Below are 27538 nucleotides of genomic sequence, written 5' to 3'. Positions count from 1 at the left end.
CCTTCTAAAGGTAGCATTAGAACAACTACATTACCCCATCCATATGACAAAATAAAATCTTGCTGCAACGCTCGCAGAAGACTCGTTCACACCGAATTTCGCAGAGCATGTTGCATTTTTCATGGTGAACTGCATAATCTGCCAGGAATTCACCGCTGGGCACACATTAAAAGTAGTGAGAGGAATCATCCCCAGACCGAATGGACCATTCAAGCACTTGCATATCGACTATGTCGACATGATTCAAGTGTGCAACGGGTACAGGTATTTCATTGTGGTGGTGTGTCCTTTCTCTAGATGGATAGAAGCAGGTCCCTGTACACACCCCGACGCTACCTGTGCTGCCAAGTTTCTAGTGAGGGAAGTGTTCCCTAGATGGGGGGTGTGCGAGGTAATGAGATCAGATAATGGGGCCCACTTTGTAAATTCAGTTTTTGAACAGATTAGCTTGTTGCTTGGTATAAAGCACAAGTTCTTGTCGGTGTATCATCCTGAGGGGAATGGGATATGTGAACGGATCAACGGCTTGCTTAAGGAGAGGATAGCCAAGTTGAAGCTCACATTAAAGAAGGGATGGCTGCACTGTCTACCATTGGCATTGTATGCACTTCGGAACCAACCCGGCTCCGACCATCATCTCACACCACACGAGATAGTTACAGGCAGAAGGATGAGGACCACTCTCACCCTCCGAGATAGAGCTAGTTGTGATGCCCAGCCGACTAGGGAGGTTCTGGGAACAAAGATGCAAAAGTACCTTAACTGTATGACATCCAGCGCCTCTGTCATTACAGGCCAGCTGCAGCAACGGCGAAAAGGCGACGGCGCAGCGCAAAACACAGCAGGAAGTGCTGAAGCAGACACCGATCAAGGTGTACATGCGCCCCTCGTCTTCCCTGTTGACAGCGTGCTTGTGAAGAACTTTACCAGGAAGAGGTGGGACAAGCCAAGATGTAATGGCCTGTTCATCGTAGAGGACTGCACCACCTCCGCCGTCAAGCTCCAGGGCAGAAGGGCATGGATCTTCCTAAATGACATTAAACCCTATGTAGGAGAGAGCTCTCCTGCTGCATCCAACTGCAAAGAAACCCCAGACAACAGGGAAGAACCTCAGCACGTGCAGACAAGATCCATGGCGAGGAAGAAGGACGCATGAGCAGAAAACCAAGACAAAGAACCCGGATGCAAGTTGTGGCATAAAGCTGGACAGGTTCCCCAAGCAAAGGGGAATAAGGACATAATGAACACTCTGTACATCCCAGTTGCAGGGTAAAGAGAAGCACATCCAAAGCCATAACAACATTGATAAAATGAACTTTTGAAAGCACGACATGCCCAAGTGATACAAAGAATCAAGACTCTGATAGACTGCAAATAAGACATTACCTGAGAGTGTAACACAGTATCCTGAAGCAATCACTATTGAGACTCTGTTCACAGAACTTATGGTACATTCCAGCAGAAACCTCAAGTGGGATGTGCTAACCTACTTACAACTTGTGGTGCTATCATACCCATCACTCATAGGGAGAGGAGCCAGTGTCACAGACTTTATTCAAGATCCGGCCAACAAGAAAATAATCTGGCAATTACTGACTGTCATCACGGAAGCCTTCATTGCACTGCCCGAATACGGTGATAAGGGTACAGATGCTTCCACCGCAAGTGATTATTGATGAGCTGACATACACGCTTTTCTTTTGCATCACAGAGGAATGCCCAGGACTCGTCAGGAGAACCACAGATATCTTATCCTTTATCAGAAATCCAAGAAACAACAAATTCCTAAACCGAGTGTGGTACAAACTAAATTACGTGGTCGCAATCCACGCAGCAGGAAAGTGTAAAAACTGTTCACGTCACAAAAAAGGCCTATGATTTAGAGACTAGAAAATCAGAACGAATGTCGTTGTCACCAGAAGACAGCAGACATGTATACCATGTCTTCTTTCACCTCATTGAGAACTTTCCAGAACTAGTGGGTAGACTAAACAATGTTGACGTACCCGCATTCCTCAGAGACCTAGTAAAGAACGCACAATTAAACAGGCTCCTGAGAGCCATCATAGCGCAACTGAGAAGTAATTATGTTCATCAACTGCTGAGGAGAGCCTTGTGAAGAGGAGATCCCAATAAACTTTCCGCCGTGGAGCAGATCGAGGTCAAAGACACTGTTCTTCAACTTGTCACTGAGAGACCGAGTGAAAGGAGCAGACACAAGAACTTCACCATCTTATTTTCATTTTTCTCATTTTTTCCTATTTTTTCATATGTTCACTTTTATTTTGTTTTTATTTTTACATTTTATTTTTGTGTGATTTTTAGCAGTTCCATCTCTTCATTCTTTCGCATTGAACAGATTCCAGCATGTCCTCAGGACCAAAGCAAATTCGAGGAGTGCACTGGGACCTCACCTATTATAGATATGCATAATGAATGTGATATACCAAAATTGCTAGCCTAACCCTTTTCCATAGTCTAGCACAGGAACTGTACTGAGTACCCAGAGACTACCGTCGTCACTCACATGAGGGGGGACAGTTGGAGAAGTACTGGTCACTTCAATAGTAAACAACTCTCGAACTACGAGACCAGAGCAAGAGAAGGAATAGATAACTGACTATGAACTCATTCGAAATGGGGGCCCAGAACAGTAACTTGGTTTTACCCCCAACAGAAGGGCGCCCCCACTTCCCTGGAAGAAAATGCTGCAAATTGCCGTTCCCAACGATCATGTGTGTATGTATAGTTATAATTATTGTTTTTCTGTCATTAACAATCAGAACTGCTTTCTTTATTGGTGCACAAAGTGTCCCAATCTCAGTGCACCCACCAGATAATGAACATCTGGGGCCTACGAAAGCACCCAGACCCTATATAGTCATTCAAGTCCCAAGAAAACCTGATGATAAAAGTAGTGAACTAAATTTAAATGTAATGAGCAATGATTTAGACACATTTGAGGTAACAAATGAAGAGAAAAGCTGGAGACAGGGTCAGCACGGAATGAATGAAAACGCTGCACTGACCACTGCACGCACCCACACACAGGATGCACATAGACAAGGGAAAGTGTCAATGGCTACAGAGCCTCCAACGAAGGCAGCAGAGAGGGGGAGACTGCCTACCGAACAATCTGTTCCAGAAAACAGTGAAAGTACCCAAGAGAAGCCAAGTGAAACACTAGAGAGAGAGGGCATAGCAAAATCCCTCAAAAGAGCAGAAGTAGCCACAAAGGAATTCACAGAGAAAACACAAATGCTGATAGACTATTTGTTCCACTTCATATTCAGAGCAAAGAAACTGCACGAGGAGCTGGAACATAGAACTGCAGAGACTATAACGACAAACACGCCAGCTCGAGCACTGCAAACAAACACCAGATCTATGACTCAGCTTCATGTTGAGGAGATGGTGAGCCAATGGCGGCCAGAGAACCACAATGAAAAACAACAAGAGGAGAGGAAGAGAAACACAAAACCTTCTCCTACCACAGCGATGCAGTCGAGGCAGCCTGCTCCACCGAGACACCCAGAGAGGAAAAGCAGCACAGACGCATTTAGAGACATAGGGCCTCATTACAACTCAGGCGTTAAGGGTTAACGCCGTCGTTAACCCTTAACGCCTGATTCCGATTTTAACGGCTGCTTTTAGCAGCCGTTAAAATCTATGGCGCTAAACCGCCTTGGTGCTAATTACGCCACCGTAATTTACGGTGGCGTAATTAGCGCCTTCCCCACTCCCATTATGTCCTATGGGGCAAAAATGGGAATGGGGAAGGGTAAAATGGGAAATGGGGATTTACCGCCCCACTCACCTTGGAATGGGGTGGTAAATCCGCCATCCACCATGGTGTAAACATAGTTTACACCATGGTGGTAAAGTTGGCGTACTTACCGCCTGGGTCGTAATGACCCCCATAGTCATAGCTAACTACAGAAGAATGCTGAGAATCAAGAGAAGCCCATACGAAGATAGCAATGAACTTAATGATCACCTGGACAGAACAAGCCATCTCGGAAACAACATATGGTACCAGCACAGGAAGGAAGTAGGACGAAGGCAGTCGGAAGGAGAATGCTTCATCTGTGCCCTCCTACCATATAGCATGGGAAAATCCAATATCTTCGTGGCCGTAGAAATTGATGTCCCTACAGCACACTGTATGTCACATGTAGCAATGTGTAACACCAGAGGACAATTTATGGGAAAAGACGCCTCGTTGATATGGGCCAACGAAAAGGATTACCCGGATGAAGATGGCTACGTCCAGGACATTAAAACAAGAAACCGAGCGCACACCAGAAATCATGTGATCAGGTACGAGAACCCTGGCATCAAAGGATCAGGGATAAGATGGGAAGTTAACCCGAGACTGAACGTTCAAGGGAAGCCTGCAGAAGAGGCTCAAATCTGGACGAACAGAGGCCAAATGCAGATCTGGGGGTCAGTGGTCTCCTCAGATGGATGGAAGGACGGAGTAGTAATCTGCCGAACGTGGATGGTCCTTGGAGCCTGCAAGGAAGCAATAGAGAATTCGCAGAGGCTATGCAAACCTCTGTGGCCAAAACTGGTAAAACTGCTAACATGGGTCGAAGATAGAGGAGGACCCCTGCAAAAAGTACCACTGGAAAGCCCAAAACTATGCTTCAGAAACAATGGCACAAGGAAGATGGGAGAGAATCAAAACTGCGGAAGAATCTTTGAAGCCACATGAATGACACAAGATACCGCAGTTATCATGGACCATTACTGGGCATGTGGATACAAGGCATACATAAGACTACCGAAAAACTGGGGAGGCATATGCACACTAGTGAACGTCCACGTACCTGCGCTGGTGCTACCTAAGAATGACCTGAAGTTGGACAGTTTCCCGAAAGCAGATGCTCATCTAAGAAGAAGGAGATCTGTGGAACTGATATCCAGGATGAAGAGGGAAAATTACTTTTCTCACAAATCAGAAGAGGCATTCCATGCAATCCTGTACGAACACAGGCTGTTCAGCCTCACCTCGACAGTATTCACAACACTGCTCTTGCCCCACATCCAAGTTGGAGTGAATGCTAAATGGTTGCAGATAACCAGATGGGAGTTATTGCAGACCATCAAAAGGATTCAATGTGATCAAAGAAGAGCTGAGAGCAATTAGACTGATGACCCTCCAAAACAGATATGTGCTTGACATGATCACTGCAATGGATGGAGGTGTTGTGCAAAAATTGGAGAATCATGTTGCACATTCGTACCATCACACGATGAAGAAAATGGAACCCTAACAGAGGCCATAAGCATGTTGACAAGCCTGAAAAAACAGATGATCGATGAAAGTGATGAAGTGGACGACGACAGCTGGTTTGGAGACCTATTCTCATAGGTTCCACAATGGATGGCAGATATATTCAAGTTTCTGGGAGCTCTACTAGCAATGGTATTGCTAGGATTCTGTGTTATCAAGATAATCATTACGCAGTGCCAGATAACTGCGAAGAAAGCCATAAGGATGAAAATAATGGTTGATGTCGAGCCAGGGTTGAAGCCCAGAGACCTGACTGGTGAAGAAATAAGAGACTTTGTGAAAGCCAGCAAATTTGCGCCAGAGGGATCAAAGTTCACATACCCTAAGAAACTAAGACGGTATGAAGGAAAATGGATCTACTGCAGCCCACATGGACAATGTCAGCTAATGACATGGAACAAAGATAAACATGTGAAAACAGCAGGGAGTTTGAAGGGAGTGATAAAAATATGGACTCCAAAGGCTCACACATTCACACCATCATGTACCAATGTGAAGAGGATGAGCATGACACCGAAGAATCAAAAGAAATGAATGCAAAGGAGGGTGCAGAAGTGGTCGATCAACCAACCAGAGGGGGGAGTGTAGAGGAGGTCCCAGACATGGCCTGCACCCCTTCCCCTCATTTCGAGGTACCAGGAGCGTACTCGCCAAGGTATGTTACGTATGAAGAGCAAATGAACCTACAAAGAGCTGCACTGGGACTCTGCCCAGTATACATCAGAAGATCCATATCGGTTGAAGCACCCATAACCAGACAACCCTGGGCAGCACGGTACCCTATCAGACAGCCACTGATACGAAATGAGGAGTACACACGGTCCACCAAGAGACCCCAAAAGCCTTAATGGAAGGTCAGTGGAAATGACACAAGGGCCTGAGCAGACTCGTGAATGAACAAAAGTGGCTATCGAAGACAAGCACGCCAGTGCAAGTAACTACGAAAATAAATTAAATGGACATAGAGAAGAGACAATGTAAAAAGTAAGGAAACGGTGCTACGTGACAAGATGGAAGCAACCGACCTGTTAAACGTGTGTAATTAGGCTTGAAACGCAAGATACTAAGAAATCGATGCTGCTTGCAATGCTTAGTAGAAGATAGAGCGGCAAGCACCAACCATATATCTACCTCAATAAGGCACATTATACAAGTGCGACTCCATTTTGTAAAAGCAGAAATGTACCCAGGCTGCCAGAGGCCTGACAGGCCAAGTTCCGTAACCCAGCAAAGGCAAGTGAAGGAGCGGAATCGAAACTCAACAAAGAGCGGCTCATGCCTAGGAAATCGAGGTCAACCAGAGGAGGGGAGGAGAGCGTCAGCTCACAAGACTCCAACTTCAGAGCATACCAGCCTGCCGCATGAAGTTCAAGATAAGGGGGGCCCATGCAGATGGCGATGCTGAAACAGAATGAAATGCACTAAAAGCTGGAAACTGTAGCAGATTCATGGTGAACTAACACGTGACCAGCCAGGCGCGAAGAAGTACCATTGCCTGATGTCATCCAGGACCCGAGGATGCCATAACTTTTCCCGATAAGAGACTGCAGTTTCAAGGCCATCCTTAGCCAACTAATTGACACATCGCCCTAAGACACTGATTAATGGAAGGGAGGCAGGGTGAAACTTGGGACACCAGGCACAGGGATGTCCATCCTGCACGCTGCTAATTAAAAGTGGAAATTTATGTCTTGGGGTGTAACCTGCCCAATCACAATGGACCAAGTTATCTGGAGTCCTATAGATACTGTAACCAATAGGATGTCGTAGATGTAGTGACGTCTATCACGCGTGATGTAGAGGGATGGGCGTAGACGCCCACCCGATAAGAGTTATCCAATCCGCATGCCCTATTATCATATACAGATATAACACCTATACTTAAGTTACCTTTACTAACCAATTATATTGCATGATGATTTTTTATAGAATTAGACGTCAGTGATGACGATTTTTGCCTATAAGAATTGCTGTTCGACTGAAGTTCGAGGAAGTCGGAGCGAGACAGGTGATCGCAACGCTGCAGATTTCCATTTGTTTCTCTGTTTGATGTACTTGCCATTAAACTGACTTTCCTTTGCCAACTTACTGAGTCCTCATTATTGAGTCGTGTTGGAGTAAGTGAATCCTGCACCCCCTGTCCTCACATGGTGCAGCTATCTTGTCTTACAAGTTCTAGAGGGTGAGCGCTGACCTATGGGCCCGTCAGTGATTTCCTCTCCTCCAGAACACTGTATCTCTGTAGTGCAAAGTCATTTTGTACTCCAAACATGACTATGCCCTGACTCTGCACTGCAAAAATACACTTTTCACAGTTCCATTAATCAGGGTTGTGTCGGCAGTGCAAAGTCACTTTGAAACATGCAAACAATTCCATGAATCGGGCTCAGATTCTTCAAGTGCCCTGTCTTCTGACACACTTCTGTTTGTAATATAATGATTGCAATCTTTTGATAGCTTTCTTCTGCATGCTAGTTTTTTTTATTTTACATGTGATTAGGCATGTTGCTAAATTTTATCTTAACATGCATGTGGTAGAATCCGTAAATGGGTCTGTGGTTACCTCTGCAGCCAGCTTACATCCCTCAACCCCGCCCGATGCATCCTGGAACCATGGGTTTCCTTTCTGGACACACAAGCCTCACTGCTCTTGACATGCACCGCCTAGAAACTCGCCCACAGACAGAGCTCAGGGTACTTCCGGTTTGCACGGATAAAGGCAAGCTGTCTTGCATTTTCCCGCTCTCCCCGCTAGCCTATCCCACCCCTCTCTCTTTCAGAACTGCCAATTTCCTGGACACCGGGCATACAGCAGTGCCCCGGAATAACATAGCATGACATGCCAATAGCTGGACCTATTCACAGCCCTGACCTGTTATGCGCAGCTTAATGTTTGTGGGCCCCGTTCTTCCTTTACATGTACATGATGAGCTGGTATTGTCACTGGTGTGTCCCTATCCGTGATATTCCTCAAGGGGAGGCGCCTCTTTTTTTAGTTACTATGAGGGGTGTCTCTGTGCGGAAAATATACTTTGCATTACTGCGTCTTGGATGGGTGCATGATCGTTACCTCTTATTTTAAGTACACAAAATGGTCACCCTGATTTGGAAATGCAAGTCAAATGTCTTCTCAGGGAAGTAGATTTAAATTGGGGATTTCACCCTTGAAGGAGCCATGTTAAAAGATTAGAAAGGGATCTGGCCACAGAAACCTTGGGCCCAGTGGGTGGACTTGCCAATAGGGGACTCTGGAGATTTCCTGGCAAGCCTCTGCACCCAGGGCTTCTTTTGTGTGATAACCGCTTTTATTTCCACATCATTTTCTCATCAGAAAAGGGTTGGTCTTGTTGAAAATGTATAAAATGAGGCCACTTTGAAAATCATTTCCAGGGCCTCTTTTGGTTCCCAGGCTACCCCTGCTTGGGCCTGCCTCAGTGGCAGTGGAGTAACTTTGCTGAAAATGTTGGTTGGAGGGGCGATGGGGATGACACCTAAAGAAAAGGGGCAAAATGAGCGGGACAAAATGGTTTCCCACAAAAATTGGGGGGACAAACACCCTTGCCCCCTGTTAGGCAAGATTGTATGCAGTACTCTTTGGGTGCACTACAATAACATTTACCTCCTGGCAATAGGGACACAACCTTTGGTATAAGTCTGAGCTACACAGGTTGGCAGTGTGACTGAGCAGCCTGCTTATCTCAAGACAGGTAAATGTGAGCATTAATGTTGTGACACAGAGTTTTACAGTAGCAGTTATTCAAATAAACACTTACACTCAAGGTTTCTTGATAAAACAATTATTAATTTATTTCACAGTCAGTTGTATTAGCCTTCTTCAGAAGGGAGCAACTGTATAACACTTATAATACACTTCAAAGACACACTGTTTCTCTAAATGAGAAGATACCCATTGGGGATTGCACACAGACACTTCCTACATGCTCAGATGACTTAAATAGTTAGGATGCTGTGGACATTGATTTATCACTGGTACATTTAGAGCAATACTGAGTTTGGTGTAAAAGATAGAATAGAGGAATAAAACAAAAGTTAAGAAATAATTCATAAACCGGTAGGTACTTTTGATACCTTCCAATGCAGAGTAAATTAACCCTTTCCTGGGGGAAAGGTCAAAGCACAAAGTCAGAGGTAAGTAGGAGTCTCTCAGGGAGCCAAGACAGCCAATGTGAATTGCACAATGTCAAGGGGAGCTGAAGATCTTCTTTGCAGGTAGGTAAAAAGTCTTGCACAAAGATTTTAGAAATGTTTGTAGAAAAACAGAACACTTAAAGGGCCACAAGCTGGGAGGCTTGTGAGGGGCAAAACTTTAGCAACTCTGCAAGGTAACCAAAATCGGTCTCAACTGAGAGCAAGTAAGACTACACAACAAGAGGTAAGTTCTCTTAGACTTTACAGTACCTCTGGTTAAAAGAAATGGTTCCAGCTGGCTTCTGTTCCTGTACAGCTCTGCAGATCCTGTTGTTCTTGAGCCTCAGTCGTGGGACAAGAGGGAGGATGTCTGGGGACTCCTGCTCTGCAATGGGATGGTCAGCGGCAGCACTGTGCAAGCTTGAATTCAGCAATCCTTCTGTGTTTCAGCTCCTTGCATCTGACAGCAAATAGCAACACTGCGGTTCTCGGATACCACTTCAGACTTTCCTTGCTTCTGGGGCCCAGCACTCTGTTGAGTTGGCTCAGGCTTGGTCAGTCCTGCATCAGGGAAGTCCGGAGGATCTTCCTAGCGCTCGGATCTGACTTAAAAGTAACAGACACAATCTGGTGTTCCTCTCCCTGGCACTTTAGTTCCAGCAGCAGCAGCATTGGAAATACAACCAGCTTCGAGAGGATGTCCAGACGGGCTTACTTTGGAGTTGATTGGTCCCACCAACTCAAAGGGAGAAGTCGTCCTTGCAGGGCTTCTCTAGTCGAGGCGAATTTGGAGCTTCAGCACAGCAGCGGGGCTTCACCGGGCAAACCAACGATCCAGGAGTTGCAGCAGGCGTCTCTTCCAAGTTCTTCTTCGGATTCCTTCGTCCAGTGGTCGGCTCTGCCTTCTAAGCCAAAAAGCCTTGCCTTTTATGCAGGGTTCTCCCATTAGCCAGCCGGCCAATCACCTTTGGGTGCATTCCTGTAACTAAGGGGATTAAGCATGGTGAGTTTCAGGCACCTCCCTCACTTCCTGCCCCTGCCAGACATACTGGAGCCAGAGGCTGGCTTCGCTCGTGAATCCTGCCAAAGACAAAATGAATAAAGGGACCAAACCTGATTTGGCGCGCAGAGTAAATCTCAAAAAGGACCTTTCTGACAAGAAATGGCGAAAACAGAAGACCGGGGCCATTTTGATGAAATGGGCACCCATGGGTGCCTTACTGTGGCTGCGAACGCATCCTGCGGTAAAACACACAATGGTAGTAAAAGGTAAACCACTGCCACCAGCCATTGATTGCAGTAAGGGTAACATAAAAATGCTACATGAGAAACTAGACGAAGGGGATACTAAGTAACCCCTCCAGCACCCTTTGGTTAGATAGTGTGTGCTGGGTCTAGAAAGTTACAAAATGTAAGTAAAGTCAATTTCACTTCACTGCTCTTGCAAACAGTAGTTTCGCCAAGAGAAGGCATTTAAACCTTTGGGAAATCTAAGAGACTTCCCTGTGCCATTGCACTGAAGGTGCTGTGTGTCACAATGTAAAAGATGATGCCTATGGAGTTTGTCAGACTCCAAAGTCACAAAGAAACACAAAAGGCCTCATTATAACTCAGGCGTTCTGGAAATAACGGTGGCGGTAAACCCGCCGCCACAGTTGTTTCCGGACCGCCTGATCCCGACTCCTGCAGGCGGGAGGTGATGTTCTCGCCAGGTCTGACCTGGCGGGTTTAACACCGCCCGCCTGCAGGCGGCCGAGAAAACACCGGCAGCATTAGGAGATGCTGCCGGTGTTTCCATGATCCCCATTCCCATGGAGTCCGATAGGACTCCATGGGAATGGGGATTAACAACATTCCGCCTCCGTGATTCCCGGAAAACCGGGGTTGTAATGCCCCGGTAATTCCGGGAATCACGGAGGCAGAATGGTAATACGAGTCCGGGGGTAACCAGGCGGTTTTACCGCCGCGGTTACCGCCGGACTCGTAATGAGGCCCAAAGTCTAAATCACAATAAAAATACATGAGTGGGTGAAAAAAAAAGGCTCACTCTCTCCGGGTTAGAAATTAAAAGTCCTGAAGTCCAGCAAAAGAGCTGGGGGTCTCTAAGGTAGAAGGGAATTAACACATTTTTGAGAGTTCTCCCCAACATCCCCCTCCTAAAATTATGCCCATGCTCAGTGGGACTCACTGGTAGTGCTCCTGTTCACCAACACCTCGCCTCACATAGCAAACCAAGCTGCTCACCTAACCATGCTGGCACAAGAATCAGTGGCGTCGCCAGGAATCAAATTTAGGAGGGGTACAGAGGGAGCCACAGACAAAAGTTGGGGGGCCACAGAAAAAAGTAGGGGGGCGCCTACAAAAGGGCAATGTGTGACTTCGAAAGCACCATTGCAGAGAATCTCTTGTGCACACCAACTACCATACCCCTTTTGGGCACCTCCCCTCCCATCAGAATGTAGGCACTAAACCATTAAGTCAGCAGCAATAACCCATCATTAGCGGTTTTGTGTGCTACATCCTGATTGGAGGGGCTGCTCTTGGCAGCAGGGTGACTTAACAGCTCTTCATTGTTGTACAGCAGCATTTATTGCAGCCCTGTGTGTTTACAGTGCAGAGAAAGGAGCCAAGCTGAGGTAGGGGGGAATGAATGGGGGGGTTCAAGGATTTCAGAGGAGGGGCACAGGCTCCCTCCAGCCCCCCGAGAATTGTGTTCAGTGTCCCTTAAATTTTCACTGACAGTCCACACCATTTCAGACCGCTCACACAACAAACTCAAGCCACTGATTTAGTCTCACACATGCAACCACACAAATACCCTCTTCTTATGGTCTATTGCTAAAATGACCAGACATCTCGAATGCTGTCATTACTTCCCCGTCGTGTGTGCAACGCATGCTATGTGAAGCGCCGCACCACTGAATGGCACTCAGAGAGGTAATACCACCTTATCTGGAGGCCTGGAAGTAAACAGGGGGATCAGGAAGGTGGGCCGCCGTTAGTAAATCACAATATTAGAAACAGTTCGTAATAGTCAGGCAGGCATGCGTATTAGGAGCACTGTAGTTGAAACCCAATGCACTCTGGGTAATCAATGCTATACGAAGAAACCCCCGGAACATTTATCTAGAGGCCCGCAGGCTTCCATCTAAAGCACTAAGGAGCATTAAAGACACTTAGGTATGTTCAGTAGTTTAAATAATTTAGAATACGTTATTAGTGCAAGACATCAAGTCGGCAGGTGTTCCTAATCAGGGGGAACAGATAGAAGTGACGTGTAGTCAGCCAATGTATTTCGTACATCAGTCCGTCATCAGGGCAGTCCACGCGTGTACACCCGCAAAGCGACACTAAGAGACAGATACATTAACTAGGACAGACATGACAAAAGTGCACGGAAAAGGAAATTAATTAGAACATCCTTGCTGCCAGGCAAGTGACTGATTACCTATATGTGCATGTTGTTTGATTGTTCTGTTGTTTGATTGCTTTAGTAGTACGTTGCTATGTGGCCCAATTGACCTCCATTACTCTCACAGTGGGGAATTATTCACACGTTGTGGGAATTCTTAACGGCTACTGTTTTTCCACGAGTACTACTATACCACTATACACGGGACTTGAGCTCTTGCTGAACTCACATGCTGATCCTTACCCGGATGTCATAGCATCAGGGGTGTTGCAAGGTCTTGCAAGGATCCGGGGCTACGCTAATGTCGGAACTGTCGGGGCTGGGGGCTAGCTAGCCTTTTGGCTGTAGCTCCTGAGATTCTATCTGGGGCTACAACCAAAAGACCAGGGCCTATAGCCCCCTTAGCTCCCTCCCCTAGCAACGCCTCTGCATAGCATTGTGAATAAATTGTGCACAACACTTGGTAGCTACATCACGATCCTCTGCAGATGGATGATGTGACATGTGTGTGACGTCATTGCATCGATGATGTCATCAGCTAATTGTTACACGCGATTTTGCCGCAACCAACTCTATATATAGACAGGTATAGGTGAGGCTGCAACTTACATGTTTTCCTGTTTGAGGAGGTCGCGCTCTGCTGTCTGGGTGAGTGCACCAGGAGAGGCAGTTTTTCTGAAAGATGACGCAGCGGTGCGCTAGATTTCTCAGGATAATAAACAATATGGCAGTGTCTTCCTCATCACTGAGTTTGATGTTTTTACAAATGGTCAGTGGTGGAAATGGAAAAAAAATTGGTAAATGATCCCACAAGGGCTGGGTGGGGGCGGAGTTTGAGGGTGGGGGGGGCGGTGCCTGAAGAGGCAGGGTTAAGGGGGGCAGAGCTGGCAGTTGACCTCCGATCAAAGGAAATGTCCCAAAATAATAGTTTAAAACAGCGCCATTTCTTTCATGCTGTTTCTTTTCCAAACTACATATCAATTCCACTTTAAACCACTTCCATGGCACTGGTGATGAGTTACTTCACTATGTGGATAATAGTTTTGACCAGTGTTTCTGAGTAAATATTCTTTAAAAGGCACAATTTGCATCCCATTTTATAAAAAAAAACATCCCCTTGGGTACTATTCAAACAGGGTGATTGCTGTTCACCGTAGGCAACGTTTTCTTTTTCTTGAAGCACACCGGGCACAACGCATGCAGGTCCTCTATGAAAGCAGTTGAGTGGCTGCATCGTGTGGGATATCAATAAGGGTATTCATTTATGCAATGTTTGTCGGATACAAGTATCCAACAAACATTGCACAAATAAATAAACCGGGTCATGGCTGATGACTGTAACTTCCGCTTGTGACCTCTTGCATGGGGTCAACAGAGGAAGTCACAGTTTGCTCGCAGGTGCTTTTTTTCCCATCTCCTCAGCGCAGAGCATTGGTTTGGGGTGGCTGAATCTGGCTGGATCCCGAGATTATCAGGAGGAATGTCAGGAGGAATAGCATTTTCAATTAATCACAGCGAGCATGCTTCACGCACTGCTAGATTGGAGCCTCGGTGTGAACTGCAAAGCAAGCCCTCCCATGGTGTCATGGTGCAATTCATGTCGGTTACTCAAGAGCTTTCTTAGTAATATTGGGACATGATGTCTGGGCAGAGCATGGCTTGGGCGAAATGAAAACAATTTCACTAAACAAATTCTCCAAAAATTGGTTTTGTGGGATTTCGGCAAATTTAAGCTTTCAAAATCCTATACAATTTACTGAAACTAAATCTGCAAAAATACTGTTTTGCATTTTTTGGGAGTTCTTTTTCAGAACACTGCCAAGACATATGATACTTCAATTGATTTTGAAGATTATTAATCTTGCAAATACTATTTCAAAATTATGCAACGCAGGATTAAATAGCTGCAAGATTAAAGGACCATACATATACCCCGATACAAGGACTAAACTAAAGTAAGGAGTGGGGGTGGTTGTGTGGGGAGGAGTTATAAAAGTGATTGATGTTCAAAGAAAGTCAATACTGGTTGGGGGAAACATTTGAAACTCCCTTTACAGTTCTACCAATCAAACACAGCAATTTTCAAATGTTATGATAGCCTTTAGAGTTTCAGAAACAGTTGCCGTTTGTTGGTAAAGAGCCATACATGTAATTCCTGGCATTGTTTACCCTTCCCCGGTTTTCAACAGTCTCGAGAGCTTAACATCATTTTTAGTCTAAAGCTACCCTTTCTGTTTTTTATGTAGGATGCCGTCTTCACATTGCCTTCCACGGCTGTCTCCAACAAAGGTACGTCATGAAATTTGAATCCTCAAAGTGAGGGCATTTTCCTTCTAGACGAATCATATGAATGACTTAGTTTTCCCATCATGTCACCGTTCCAGGTGTACAAAGCATCAGCAATTGTTAAGTCAAATGAAGGGAAATTTCTTTGAGAAAATAGGAAATGTGGGCAGCGGCTGACAAAGAAAGTCATCGCTCGGAACATCGTCCTCATATGCCACAATCACTTACTGAAATAGCTAGACTTGGCATGCACAGCAATTGTTCTAGCTCGCGAACATAGCTGGAAAGCAACGCAGCACTGCACACAGTAGGAGTACAATACATTGAGAAAGGGAAGGGGTTTGGGTATCGTTGGTTGCTGTTCATTTGCCAACGAGCAGGGAGTAGGACATTGTGTGACATGGAGGTTGGTGGTCCGCATTGGGTAAGTTGCTCTTGGAAGAGCAAAGCCTTCATTTCATACCTCTAAGTTGAAAAGGAAGGGGCTATGCCTCATGTCTTTGTTGACATCTCTGTCCTTATATCAGGTACATAGCATGAGAAGACTGCGTTGTTCTGTCATGCCATTCTTGGTATCCACCCGACTGATGTTGCGGCTCCTTGTGTTGCACTGGCCTGCTGGGATTCTGGGTTTCTTGGCCATGTAGGAAGGCGTGTTGATTGCAATTTCCACACAAGCGATGCGTGCTGTCTTGGAGATGATCCAGGGTTGGGGTGTTAGCCAGAGCCATTTCCTAATGACCTGGATCATGTTTGCGAATTAATTTGCACCTGTGATGAGGTGAGTTCCGGTGTGATATACAGCTTCTGTGGGCCTCAGAGAAGATGGCAGGATTTGTCTGAGAAGGATGAATTGTGTCTGGGTCGGGTTACATTTTTTCTGTCTAGGTCGGGTTCGATTTTTTTGTCTGCGTCGGGTTCATTTTAGGCAGGCGCGCATCACTCACGTCAAGACGAATAAGCTCCAAGATTTCCATGAGCCTCGGAATGAGTGCAATAGGTTCTTACACCGGCGCTGACCGAAAGAACAGGTTTATTAGGCCTTAAATGATGGCAAGCTAATCACTTGTACGTGAGTTCATATTTTTCCAAAGACACAGAGCTATACAAAAAAGTCGGTGCACATTTGTCTTCACATTTTCTTACCTTTTGGCTAAATTTAAGGTACTAATATCACATAAAAGTAAATCTCGGAAGCCAAAGTCTGCCTCCACATTTATCCTTACATTTCTTTGTTAAAGGGGAAATGTGACTTCCTGTCTGGTGTATTGGGAGTTTAGGGATCCCACTAATTTCCTGTTCTCATTTCCTTGTAAAGATGCCTGGGTGAGGGCAGAAAAATGGCCAGTGCTCTGTAGATTGACTGGAGAGGCCGTAACCCTGATGCCAGACTGAAAGACTTGCTTAAGGCTCTAAGGCACTGCCAGAGAAGGCCTACACTAGAAATGCTGCTGCGTGGACTGGCCCCAGGGGTTCACTTGGGACCACTTGTAGGTTCATCACCAGGGGTCCATCTTTGCCGTGCTGCCCGAGCTTCTTCCGGAGAAATTAGGCTTTGCTTGTTCAGAATCCCATGCCAGTATTGGGGTAAAGGCATGCCACTTTGCAAGTTTTGTTTGACCAAATGGAATTTTCACTGCCTGTTTCCACTTGCCCCTTGAAAGATCCTTTGTCTCCCCATCACCCGGTGACTAGTAACACCAAGGATATTTTTGCAACATTCCAATAAGCAAGCACTTGCTCACATTAAAATACAACAAAAGCTGAAGGTGGGGTATTTCGCCTCCAGCATAAGAATTGTTCTTGTTTGCAGAGTAAATGTTAAAGTACATGCAGTTTGTTTGTGTAAGACCAGTACCAGTGGGCAGCTACTAATTGCACTTAAATGAATGGGGCTACATTTGAAGCTATTAGTCTATGAGAACATAAGAGGAAACCATGATATTTTTGCACAGTGAAGCGCAAACCATTGACCACTGAAGACATGAGAAACTTCCAATCGCTCCTTGGCCATTCGTTATTTTGAGCTTAAAACTGGAAGGGGGTTTGAACAATACTTGGTAACCTCTCTCCGCTCCAGAAGGAAGAGTCTGTCCACCAGGATGTGTTTGGGTATTACCTGGTGTACTGCTCTCCCCCGAAAAGTGCACGAAACAACCATAAATAATCAATGCAATTATAGAGCAAGTACTTTGAACCATAAACAGACAGATGCAATAACTCACAACCACGCACTCTTAGAAGGTAAATCAGCTCTTTATGGCTTTTTATAATAACTCATAAAACTAATATGGACATAGATCACAGAAGAAGTAAAGAAGTCAAAAAGAAATACATCACTGTGAGCGTAATAGAAGTCCTCATCTCGTCCAGAAGCGGCTGGAAGACCCCGGGAACAGCCAGGCCGAGAGTACCACAGCTCACAGGAAGGCCAGACGGAGCGTCCTTCTCTGGCTGAAGTTTCACCTGACCCCCTACGGGTTTCCGCATATATACACACTCCACAATGGGGAGTTAATTCTCGAACTTTCAGGAAATTGCACCTGCGCAGTTGAGGAACAGCCGTCGGTTGCCAGCTGGGTCAATCGAGAGCTCCCCTCAAGGAACGCAGGGCCTCCCTGCTCTAAAAATCCGCTCCACGGAGAACAGTAGTAAGCCATAACAACGTTAACTTTCCCAGCAGAAATGGCCTTGACCGCATACCAGGTTTGGAAAAGCATGTTTGTCTCAGCACTGTGAATCTAACACTTCAACAAAATGTGTGCAGCCTTTCACTGCGGTGTGAAGTAAATATCCAACATGGCTCCGAGAGCTCCCAGAATGCATTGCATGTCCGCGCCATTTTGAATCAAGCATAAATCAAGCATAACATTTCCACCCTTTGGATATTTATCTTCCGTAGCCAGGTGGCACTGGAACCGGTCTCTGAAACCTATGAAAGATTAAAACTAAATTGGGAACACATTGAAGGCAACAACAAGCAATGATAATAGACAGTATAATAAAAAATGCAAGCGAAAATATAACGTAGTGTACCCCCAATATCAGGTATCCATGAAAATAACCAATCCCACCAGTTTCTGTTACGATCTTGAGACACTTGAGAAATGAGATCTCTCAAACCTCGAATATGACTTTCAATGGATTGTGAGTGGTCACTTAAATTGAAACAACACATACCTTCAAATGCATTACACCCTAAATTATGTTTCACAATAGATAATCAACAGCAGCTCTGTTCTGCAAAGTTGCTTTTCTAATAACTTGATTATCAAGGAGTAATTCTTCTACAGCCTGCGAAGTATGATTAAGACTTTTAACTACTAAGCACGCTAATTTCATCAAAGATTTGTAACCTCCAGCAGCTAAACCCCAAACACCTACTAATGAAAGGGTTAATGCTAGAACCTCAGCTTCTGATAGCAAATGTACATGTGAATCACAGCCAGGAGATAGCCCTACAGATTCAAAGGTTGACCTTTTACCTCGAGTTATCGCTAAGTGTAAAGGAAACATCATTAGTCCTAATCGAGTCAAAGCACATGGACCTCCAGAAATGTTAGCTGAAATATAAGTATATGTAATGTTACCACATGAAAAGAGCCATCCTGTTGGAAGTTTCACATGATTCAAATGACTAGCAGTTATCACTGTCTGATTGCAAGACATAGTGTTATTTACACTGGTGCATTTGCGTGACATTTGCGAACACAGTCTCCTTTTGAATGCAGTGTGATTATACTGATTAGTCAACTCTATTTGTCTGCATTTACCAATTTCTTGTGCCTTGCACATCATAATATAACACACATCGCCTTGGGTTATGTTGTACGTAATCACACGTGTCAAATTTCTCCATTTCTTGTCGGTCTCTTGGCAGAACCGACAATATTCATAAACTGAAAAAGATTGTCTAATGTCTGAGTCTTGAACTAAAGAATCATGATGTGTGACGCCTAAAATATGCTTTAAAACTGGAACAGGCGTCGGCACCGCTACTAAACACGTAGTCAATAAAGCTTCAGCATTGGGCACATCAGTAAGACAAAAGTGTGATATATTCAGTACTTGCTGTGCCAGATATATCCACATATTCTCTTCTTGGGTGATCATAGGAGAGTGTTTCCTCCTTCCTACAAAGGGCTCCTGCACAGCTGGCATCAAGGTCGTTTTCACTTGCTCCTGATGTGTTTGTCGCATTTCACGGATCCATGTCTTCGGTCTGGCGGCTTGTCGGCACTAGCATAGGGCTGCTTGGGGACAACATTATTCATCACTATCAGTATCCCCTTGATCACTGGCACAGATGTGACATTTGTCGCTGGTAACAGAAGATCGTTTAATTCGTCCAAATGGAGTCCATTTAGTGCCACAGTTACACCAACCAGACCCACGATCTACAAAGCAAACCCAGAAAAGAGATATCAGTGTTGCACATCACTCTCTCAGGTAACATTTGTCTGCGGGTACATATTGCCATTTCTTTCTGCCAGGCTCCATTACTAAAACCACTTGATCTTTGCCTGATGAAATGACATCTGCTGGCACTGGTGGGCCACTTGGCTTTTCCACCCACACCTTTGCACCCGGTACCATACTGTCTGAAGAGCCAAAACCGTGATCCCCACGGGTAGTTAACACTGTAGGAGGCTCCCCTTTCTTAATCATGGACAATTTAATGGGAATGACTATCAATTGAGCCACTCAATCACCCTTGTGGATTGATAACAACTGATCCCCACTATTCATTAGGATGACTTTAATCTCTCCTTGGTAATCAGTATCAATTACCCCCCCCAACACTTGAACTCCCTTCAATGCTAGGCCAGATCTAGGGGCAATCCATCTCATATGCTCTGGGGGAATCTGTACTCCAATCCCTGTTTCAATAACAACTATTCCTCTTGGATCTAATCTGATTTCTTCATTGGAATGCAAGTCTACCCGTGCTGACTCTGGAGTTGCTCGATAGGGAGCTAAAGAACCTGGCGCAATTTCCCAGTATAACAATGTTTCTCTAACTGAATTGGGGTAAATTAGGAGTCATTAATCGCATCAAAGGAGTTTCATGTTCATACACAGGCCTATTGTTCAACACTTGCACCGCATCAAACACACGATCACGCCAGCCTGCCAAACTGCCGTCTCCAGATTTGCGCAACTGTTCTTTCAGTAACCCATTCATTCGTTCAATTAGCCCTGCCGCAGCTGAATGGTAGGGGATGTGTTAAATCCACTCAATGCTCTTTTCCTGACAAAATTCTTGGATCAATTTGCCTTTGAAATGTGACCCATTGTCACTTTGAATCTGCAAAGGCACTCCATAATGTAGTATGATCTGATCTAACAACCTGATGGTGTTCAATTGGGTTGCACGTTTGCACGGCAAAACCATCAAATATCCCGAGTATGTATCTACAATAGTGCATGCATACTGACAACCTCTGCTGTTTGGCATAGGACCGATATAATCAATCTGCCAAATTTGACCTGGTCATTTTCCTCTTCTCAATGTGCCTCGAACAATCTGAGGTATTGATCTATGCAATTGGTGTTGGCACACAGGACACTGTAAAATAATTGTTTTCACTATTTCTAACGGAAGACTGATGCCTCGAGCTTGTGCCCACCTGATAGTAGCCTTTTCTCCAAGGTGCCCACTTTTTTGATGGGCCCATTTGGCCAAACCCTCCATATCGTCTTCCCAAGCCTCTGCATCCATTGTCGCAATCTTGGTGTGTTCGTCTGCAACAGAATTAAACCAACGTTCTAATGAATCTGTGTACAATGTGCGTCCACATGATATACAGTGACTTTACTTTGTAACAACATCACTGCAATATCTTGCTATAGTTCCTTTCCCCACAACTCTTTTGAATGAATCTTCCATCCATTCTTTTGCCAAGTCAGCAACCATACTACCAATCCATTCGCCACTGACCATGAATCTGTGTACACATGACATTGACCAGGGGTCTCTTGTTTCAATGCTTGGTAAACTGCATAAAGTTCTGAAAACTGACTGCTCTTTCCTTTCCCTGTCGTTGTCAACATCTTTTTTGTTTTGGGATTGTACGACACTGCTTTCCAGTACCGCTCAGTTCCCACATATCGAGCTGAACCATCCGTGAACCAAGCATGCTCTGTTTGCTCCACGGTCAAATCACTGTAAGGGACTCCCCATTTCACGGGAGACTCACGTTTTTCAGGCACCTCCGGTGGTATGTAATCTGAGGGCGGTATGTTGGCTACTTGCTAATGTAATTTTGCCACTCCACCCTTTCCTGATTTGGCTCTGTCTTGAATATACCATTTCCACTTAATTATGCTGGCTTCTTGAGCATGTCCTATACGATGCGTTTTAGGAGAGCTCAGTACCCACTGCATGATTGGTATTTCAGGTCGCATAAATACATCATGACCCACCGTCATCTGCTCAGTATCAACAAGAGCCCACTAACATGCCAGCAATTGCTTCTCAAATGGATTATATGAGTTACCAGCATCTGGCAATTTACGACTCCAAAACCCTAATGGCACACGTTTCCTGTCTTGTTTCTGCCACACACTCCAGTTAGCATAATTGTCTTGCACAGACACATTTAATTCCACTTCGCCTTCCTTTAAGGGCCATAAATCAAGCACCTGCTGCACTGTGTCTTTCGCCATCTCAAAGGCTTTCTGCTGCTCTTCCCCCCACTGAAACTCATATTTCTTTCGTGTCACTTTGTAGAGGGGGGCCAATATCTGCCCTAAATGCGGAATGTGCTGTCTCCAAAAGCCAAACAGTCCTATAAACTGCTGAGCTTGCTTTTTGCTCGTTGGAGTAGTGAATTCAAGTATTTTCTGTCGTGCTTTTGGCACCATTTCTCGATGCCCATGATGCCACTGAATCCCTAGAAATATTACTGTTTCAGCTGGACCTTGAATTTTACTCTGATTAATCTCCCACCCTTCCTTTTTTAATCCTTCTATAATGACATCTTGCTGACTTTGCACGCTGTGCTCATCCTTGCCCTGGATCAAAATATCATCAATGTAATGAAAGATTTGTATGTCAGGTTTACACTGTATCTTGTCTAAATGTTCTGCCACCAGCCGGTGACAGATAGTCGGGCTATGCATGTACCCCATGTGTAGTCTCGTGAAAGTGTACTGACGTCCACCCCACGAAAATGCAAACTGTTCTTGACACTCGTCAGCAATTGGCACGGAGAAAAATGCATTAGCTAAATCGATCACTGCATACCAAGTCCCCTCAAACTTTTGGACATTTTCAATCAAAGTAATAGCATCTGGGACTGCGGGCACTAAGGGAGGAGTGTGTTTATTTAACTCCCTGTAATCCACCGTCATCCTCCACGACCCATCTCCCTTTTTAATCGGCCAGAGCAGATTGTTCCATGAGGTGGTAATAGGGCATAATACACCCGCCTCCACGTACTCTTTGATGGTGTCTGAAATCTCCTTGTGCCCCCCAGGAATGCAGTATTGTTTCATGGCTACTCGCTTGGTTGCAACTGGCACTTGCACTGGGGGCATCTTCAATTTGCCTAAAGTAATGGGTGTACAAATTAATGCACTCACCCCAAACTGGTACGTTTTACCGCCAAGTCCCAGGGTTAGCCCTTCCAAAATGTCAAAGCCAACTATATATATTCAGGTATCGGGACAATCAACACTTGGTATTTCTGCCTCTTTAAATTGCCTATTTTCATCTCCACTCTCGTTTGCACTGCGGGGGTCTCCTTTCCCCCTAAACCTGTAATCGTAAACTGTTTGCCTTTAAATCGTGTCGGATTACCATGAATCAAAGAGGCCTCCGCCCCGTTGTCTATCAATGCTCTCACCCCTTGTGTGTTTCCTGGCCCCCAAAAAATCTTAACATCAACATGAGGCCGCCTATCCACTTTTATGCGGGCAGACGCTGCCGGAGCTTGGCCGAAGCCCTAGTCAAACTTCGAATGAGTGTGACTCGACTCCGCCTCTAACATCGCACTCACCACTTTTCTCAAATCAGCGTATGTCGGCTGGTACGGGGAAGGTGTCCCCATAGACCCTTCATCTTGTTCTTCCGCAGGGGGAGCAGAAGGTGAGGTGTCCCCCTGTGTCGTGGTGACTACTTGTTTCTTAACCTGTTTATAGCGCTCTTTTGCTGCAAGTCCTTGTTTTTTGTATAATTCATACATTACTCTGGTTTCGATGCCATCAATTTCTTCATGTGGCACAGCATCTTTTAACAAAGCCAAAAACATGTCTTTTCGGGACACTCGGGAGTCTCTGCTATCTTGCCGCCTGCCTTCAGTTCTTCTCTCACTACACCCCTCTCTCTCCCGTGGCTTGTTATCGCTCTTATCCCACTCTCCCAAATCCGCAAGTTGCTGAATGGCATCTGCTACCTCATCAGTAGCCTTGCCCGTCATGCCTACGAGCAAAGTCATAATGATACTTTTGTATGCAGGTGGCGCAGTTCTAATCACCATGTTTCGAGTTGAAACTGAGAGCGGCACTGCTCCCATGTGATCAGGAGCGTCTATGTGAATCGCCTCTTTCATAGCATGCTCTCTGACTTTTTGAATTGCTTCTCTCAACGTATACCACTTCGTTTCTTCACTAGGCCAATCTGTGGTAATAGGGTATTTGCGGTTACATGCTTGGGCTATCAGGTGCAACAAAGACACCTGCGTATCTTGACCATTTGCGTCAGGGGGCGGTCCTGCTCTTAAGACCTCCTGTACATTGGTGTCAATTGACAGGGGTAAAAAACGCTGTGAATCAGTAGAATCTACCAACAACCCTGCAGCACCCCGTCTAGTAATCTCACCATCCATGTCAATAAAGCTTCCCCTGATTTTTGCCTCAAACGGGTAATAATTTCCCCAACCTCCTGTTGTGTGTAATCTTCAAAAGTACTTAAATCCACCATACCACCACCAGGATTCTGCGGGTGTGGTCCGGCTCGCCGCCTTCTAACAGGCTTCGCCGCCACTGTTTTCTGTTTCACCTCCGGGTTGGGGTCAGACTCTTCTGCAGAACTACTTTCTAGACTGGTCGAATCAAAAATATCACCATCCCATTTGTCCGGATCCCAGTCTACACCAGTGGTAGCGATTACAGTTGCCACCTTTCTTTTGTTGACCCCTCCCCGCCTTTTCCTATATTTATATCGCGCTACTCTGACTACTGCCCTCTTGGCCACCGCCTGATATGTGTCGGCCTTATCTTTAAACAATTTCATTTGAATCTGCTGCATTAACGCAGTCTGCCGTTCTGCAGCTAACTCTCTCTCTAATCGCAAAACCTAATTTTTCATGTCTGTTTTCATCTGATGTATTTTCCTATAAGCATGCAAAAGAACCCAACCTCGCCTACCTAATGCTGCACATTCTTTACCACTTTCTACTGGAACTTGTTGCAAGCATGCAATTACATCAGTCGGATCGGCATTTCCCAATCCTTAATCCCAAGTTTCACTTAAACCGGCACCACATGCCCACGCTTGAGCCAATTTATCATACGGACTCTTAGTCCAACCTGGAATAACAACATCAGAACAGTCACCGCCAGCGGTAACGTTCTTCTTCTTGAACAAACTACTCATTATCGCAAACAAAGCAAAACTTTGTTGAACCTATATATTTTCTTCTCCACACTGCAATCACTCCCACAAGCACTCAAACAGTTACCAAAAAGACAACAACAAAAAAAACTTCACTTTAAAAAAAAAACTTCACTTACACGACAACCAAATCTTATCTACATTTCAACAGATTCTTGGATGCACGGAACAACTCAGCACGTACATCCTGTTCGTGACGCCAAAAATGTACTGCTCTCCCCCGAAAAGTGCACGAAACAACCATAAATCATCAATGCAATTATAGAGCAAGTACTTTGAACCATAAACAGACAGACGCAATAACTCACAACCACGCACTCTTAGAAGGTAAATCAGCTCTTTACGGCTATTTATTCAAAGCTTACAAGTACATAGAAATAACTCATAAAACTAATATGGACATAGATCACAGAAGAAGTAAAGAACTCAAAAAGAAATACATCACCGTGAGCGTAATAGAAGTCCTCATCTTGTCCAGAAGCGGCTGGAAGACCCCGGGAACAGCCAGGCCGAGAGTACCACAGCTCACAGGAAGGCCAGACGGAGTGTCCTTCTCTGTCTCACCTCACCCCCTCCGGGTTTCCGCATATATACACACTCCACAATGGGGAGTTAATTCTCGAACATTCTGGAAATTGCACCTGCGCAGTTGTGGAACAGCCGTCGGTTGCCAGCTGGGTCAATCGAGAGCTCCCCTCAAGGAACGCAGGGCCTCCCTGCTCTAAAAACACGCTCCACGGAGACCAGTAGTAAGCCATAACAACGTTAGCTTTCCCAGCAGAAATGGCCTTGACCGCATACCAGGTTTGGAAAAGTATGTTTGTCTCAGCACTGTGAATCTAACACTTCAGCAAAATGTGTGCAGCCTTTCACTGCGGTGTGAAGTAAATATCCAACATGGCTCCGAGCGCTCCCAGAATGCATTGTGCGTCCGCACCATTTTGAATCAAGCATAAATCAAGCATAACGCCTGGTGAGCCACAGCCATTAGTAGGTGGGACCTTGGAGCCTCCACAGAAGACTTTCTCCGCAGCGGCAAGAACGAAGCGATTGCACATTTCCTTTTTGTCTGTCCAGCCTGTAGACTCATAAGGCCTAGTTACCCCATACATTGTTTGAAACAGTGTGGGACCCGAACTTTGTCATCTGCCAAACATTTTGGCCCCTCCACGGATTACCTCAACATAGACTCTAGTGTGGCCATTTTCAGCTACAGGGTCCGGCCAATAAGAAGGAAGGGAAGTCTGAGCTGCACAGACTAGATATTTATACATGTTCCTAAATATTTGAAATCTTGCTGATAAAATCTTGCATATTTGACCTCTTATTGTATCTCAACCATGATCGCCCCTTGAGGATAAACGTGGACCCAGGAGCAAGAAAATGCAGGACTTTACATATGCACGGGGCCTGGAAGTACTCTGCACTTTAATGTTTTATCTCACTATTAGCTAAATGTTTTTTATACAATAGCCGGTTTACCAAAACTATCTCTCATGAATAGGACTTTGTGTGTTGCGTTTAGACTCAAACTGTAAATATATAAATTGTTAAAAAAAATTTAAGCCAGAAATGAACCTGTTTAAAAAAATATATGTATTGCCACTAAAGAAGCTACATCAGAGGTCTCCTCAAGACACATGACAACTTGGACACAACTAAACAATTCTAATACCTCATGTGCAGACCCATTACTCTTAAGTCCTATGAGGCTACTTGCCATTAGCACCCTGGAAGTGTGACAAAGACCCTAAGGTGGTTTGAAACCTGGCTATCATCCTCCGGTGTGCCGCCGGCATCCGAAGCCAAACTCTGCTAGACCTATTTCCACCCGGCATTTCCCAGCTTAACTCAGTGCAGTCATCCATGTGCCCTTTGCACCCCATCCTTCTTCTCGTCTGCCATTACTGCGCAACTTCCACAGACTCCACCAATATTTCTGGTGTGAACCGCTCATCCCCCACCCCTTCCGCTACTGCATTCCTCCTCATGTTTGGACTTGTTTTGTGATACTTCCTGCCTGATCGCCTGCCCACTCAAGTCTTCCTTTCCTGACCAAAGCTACTAGCGCTGGCTTCACTCTGGCCATTATCTCGGGATGCCGGGCGGTTACCACAGAGTAGAGGCCTTGCCAAACACCATTATTGCATATGGTAAGTGTATAATTAGAGGTTGGAAAGTAAGGTTGCAATCAACCTCATTCAGACATAAACAAACAATTTATTAACAAGTGCCAAATTATTCGGAACAAATGTTTATTAGATTGTTCATGACAGTTCAGGAACTAAGTCCAGACAGTGAAACTGTTCATACAGAAATTGTGGAGTCCAAAAGCTTCTTGGAAAAAGAAATGTGTGCTGAGAATGGAAAACAAGACTTTGCAAGACATTAATAAATGACTGAATATGCACACGAATGTCCTACTTAATAAAAATTAACAAAACTGAAATGTGATGCGCAAGAATTTCAGAACCATCAAATGTACAATTGATTGGAAAAAAATCAGAAGTGACAGAAAACAGATTTCTCCAGCATTGGATCGTTCATAGATTCAAATGCTGTGAATATTCCCCGTCGTTAGGCTGGGAATCCCCGGTAACATAAACCAGTTTAAACTTAAACTGAAAACTTCAGTCACATTTGTGCTTTAGTTTAGTCCCTTTTGGGTCATACTCACCACAGCCAATAGGTACGTCTCCCTTAGCTCCTCCTCTGTCAGCCATCTTCAGATTTGGTACTGCACATGCATTTTGGGAGTCTTCAAAAATCTCCA

General features: G+C 45.1%; 1 protein-coding gene across 3 annotated transcripts in view; it reads left to right on the top strand.

Annotated features, from left to right (window-relative positions):
* The window catches only part of LOC138512972 (poly(3-hydroxybutyrate) depolymerase-like), a 481140-nt gene that overhangs the window by 236189 nt on the left and 217413 nt on the right, over window positions 1–27538 (top strand). For all 3 annotated transcript variants that reach the window (XM_069627698.1, XM_069627699.1, XM_069627697.1), the window contains one exon: window positions 15107–15149. In XM_069627698.1, coding sequence (XP_069483799.1) covers window positions 15107–15149 — 43 coding nt within the window. The remainder of the gene's footprint in view (window positions 1–15106; window positions 15150–27538) is intronic.

The sequence above is a fragment of the Ambystoma mexicanum genome, chromosome 12 (assembly GCF_040938575.1).
Source record: "Ambystoma mexicanum isolate Mex_15411 chromosome 12, UKY_AmexF1_1, whole genome shotgun sequence".
NCBI classification, from domain to species: Eukaryota; Metazoa; Chordata; class Amphibia; order Caudata; family Ambystomatidae; genus Ambystoma; species Ambystoma mexicanum.
This window is presented reverse-complemented; position numbering and strand designations above follow the sequence as displayed.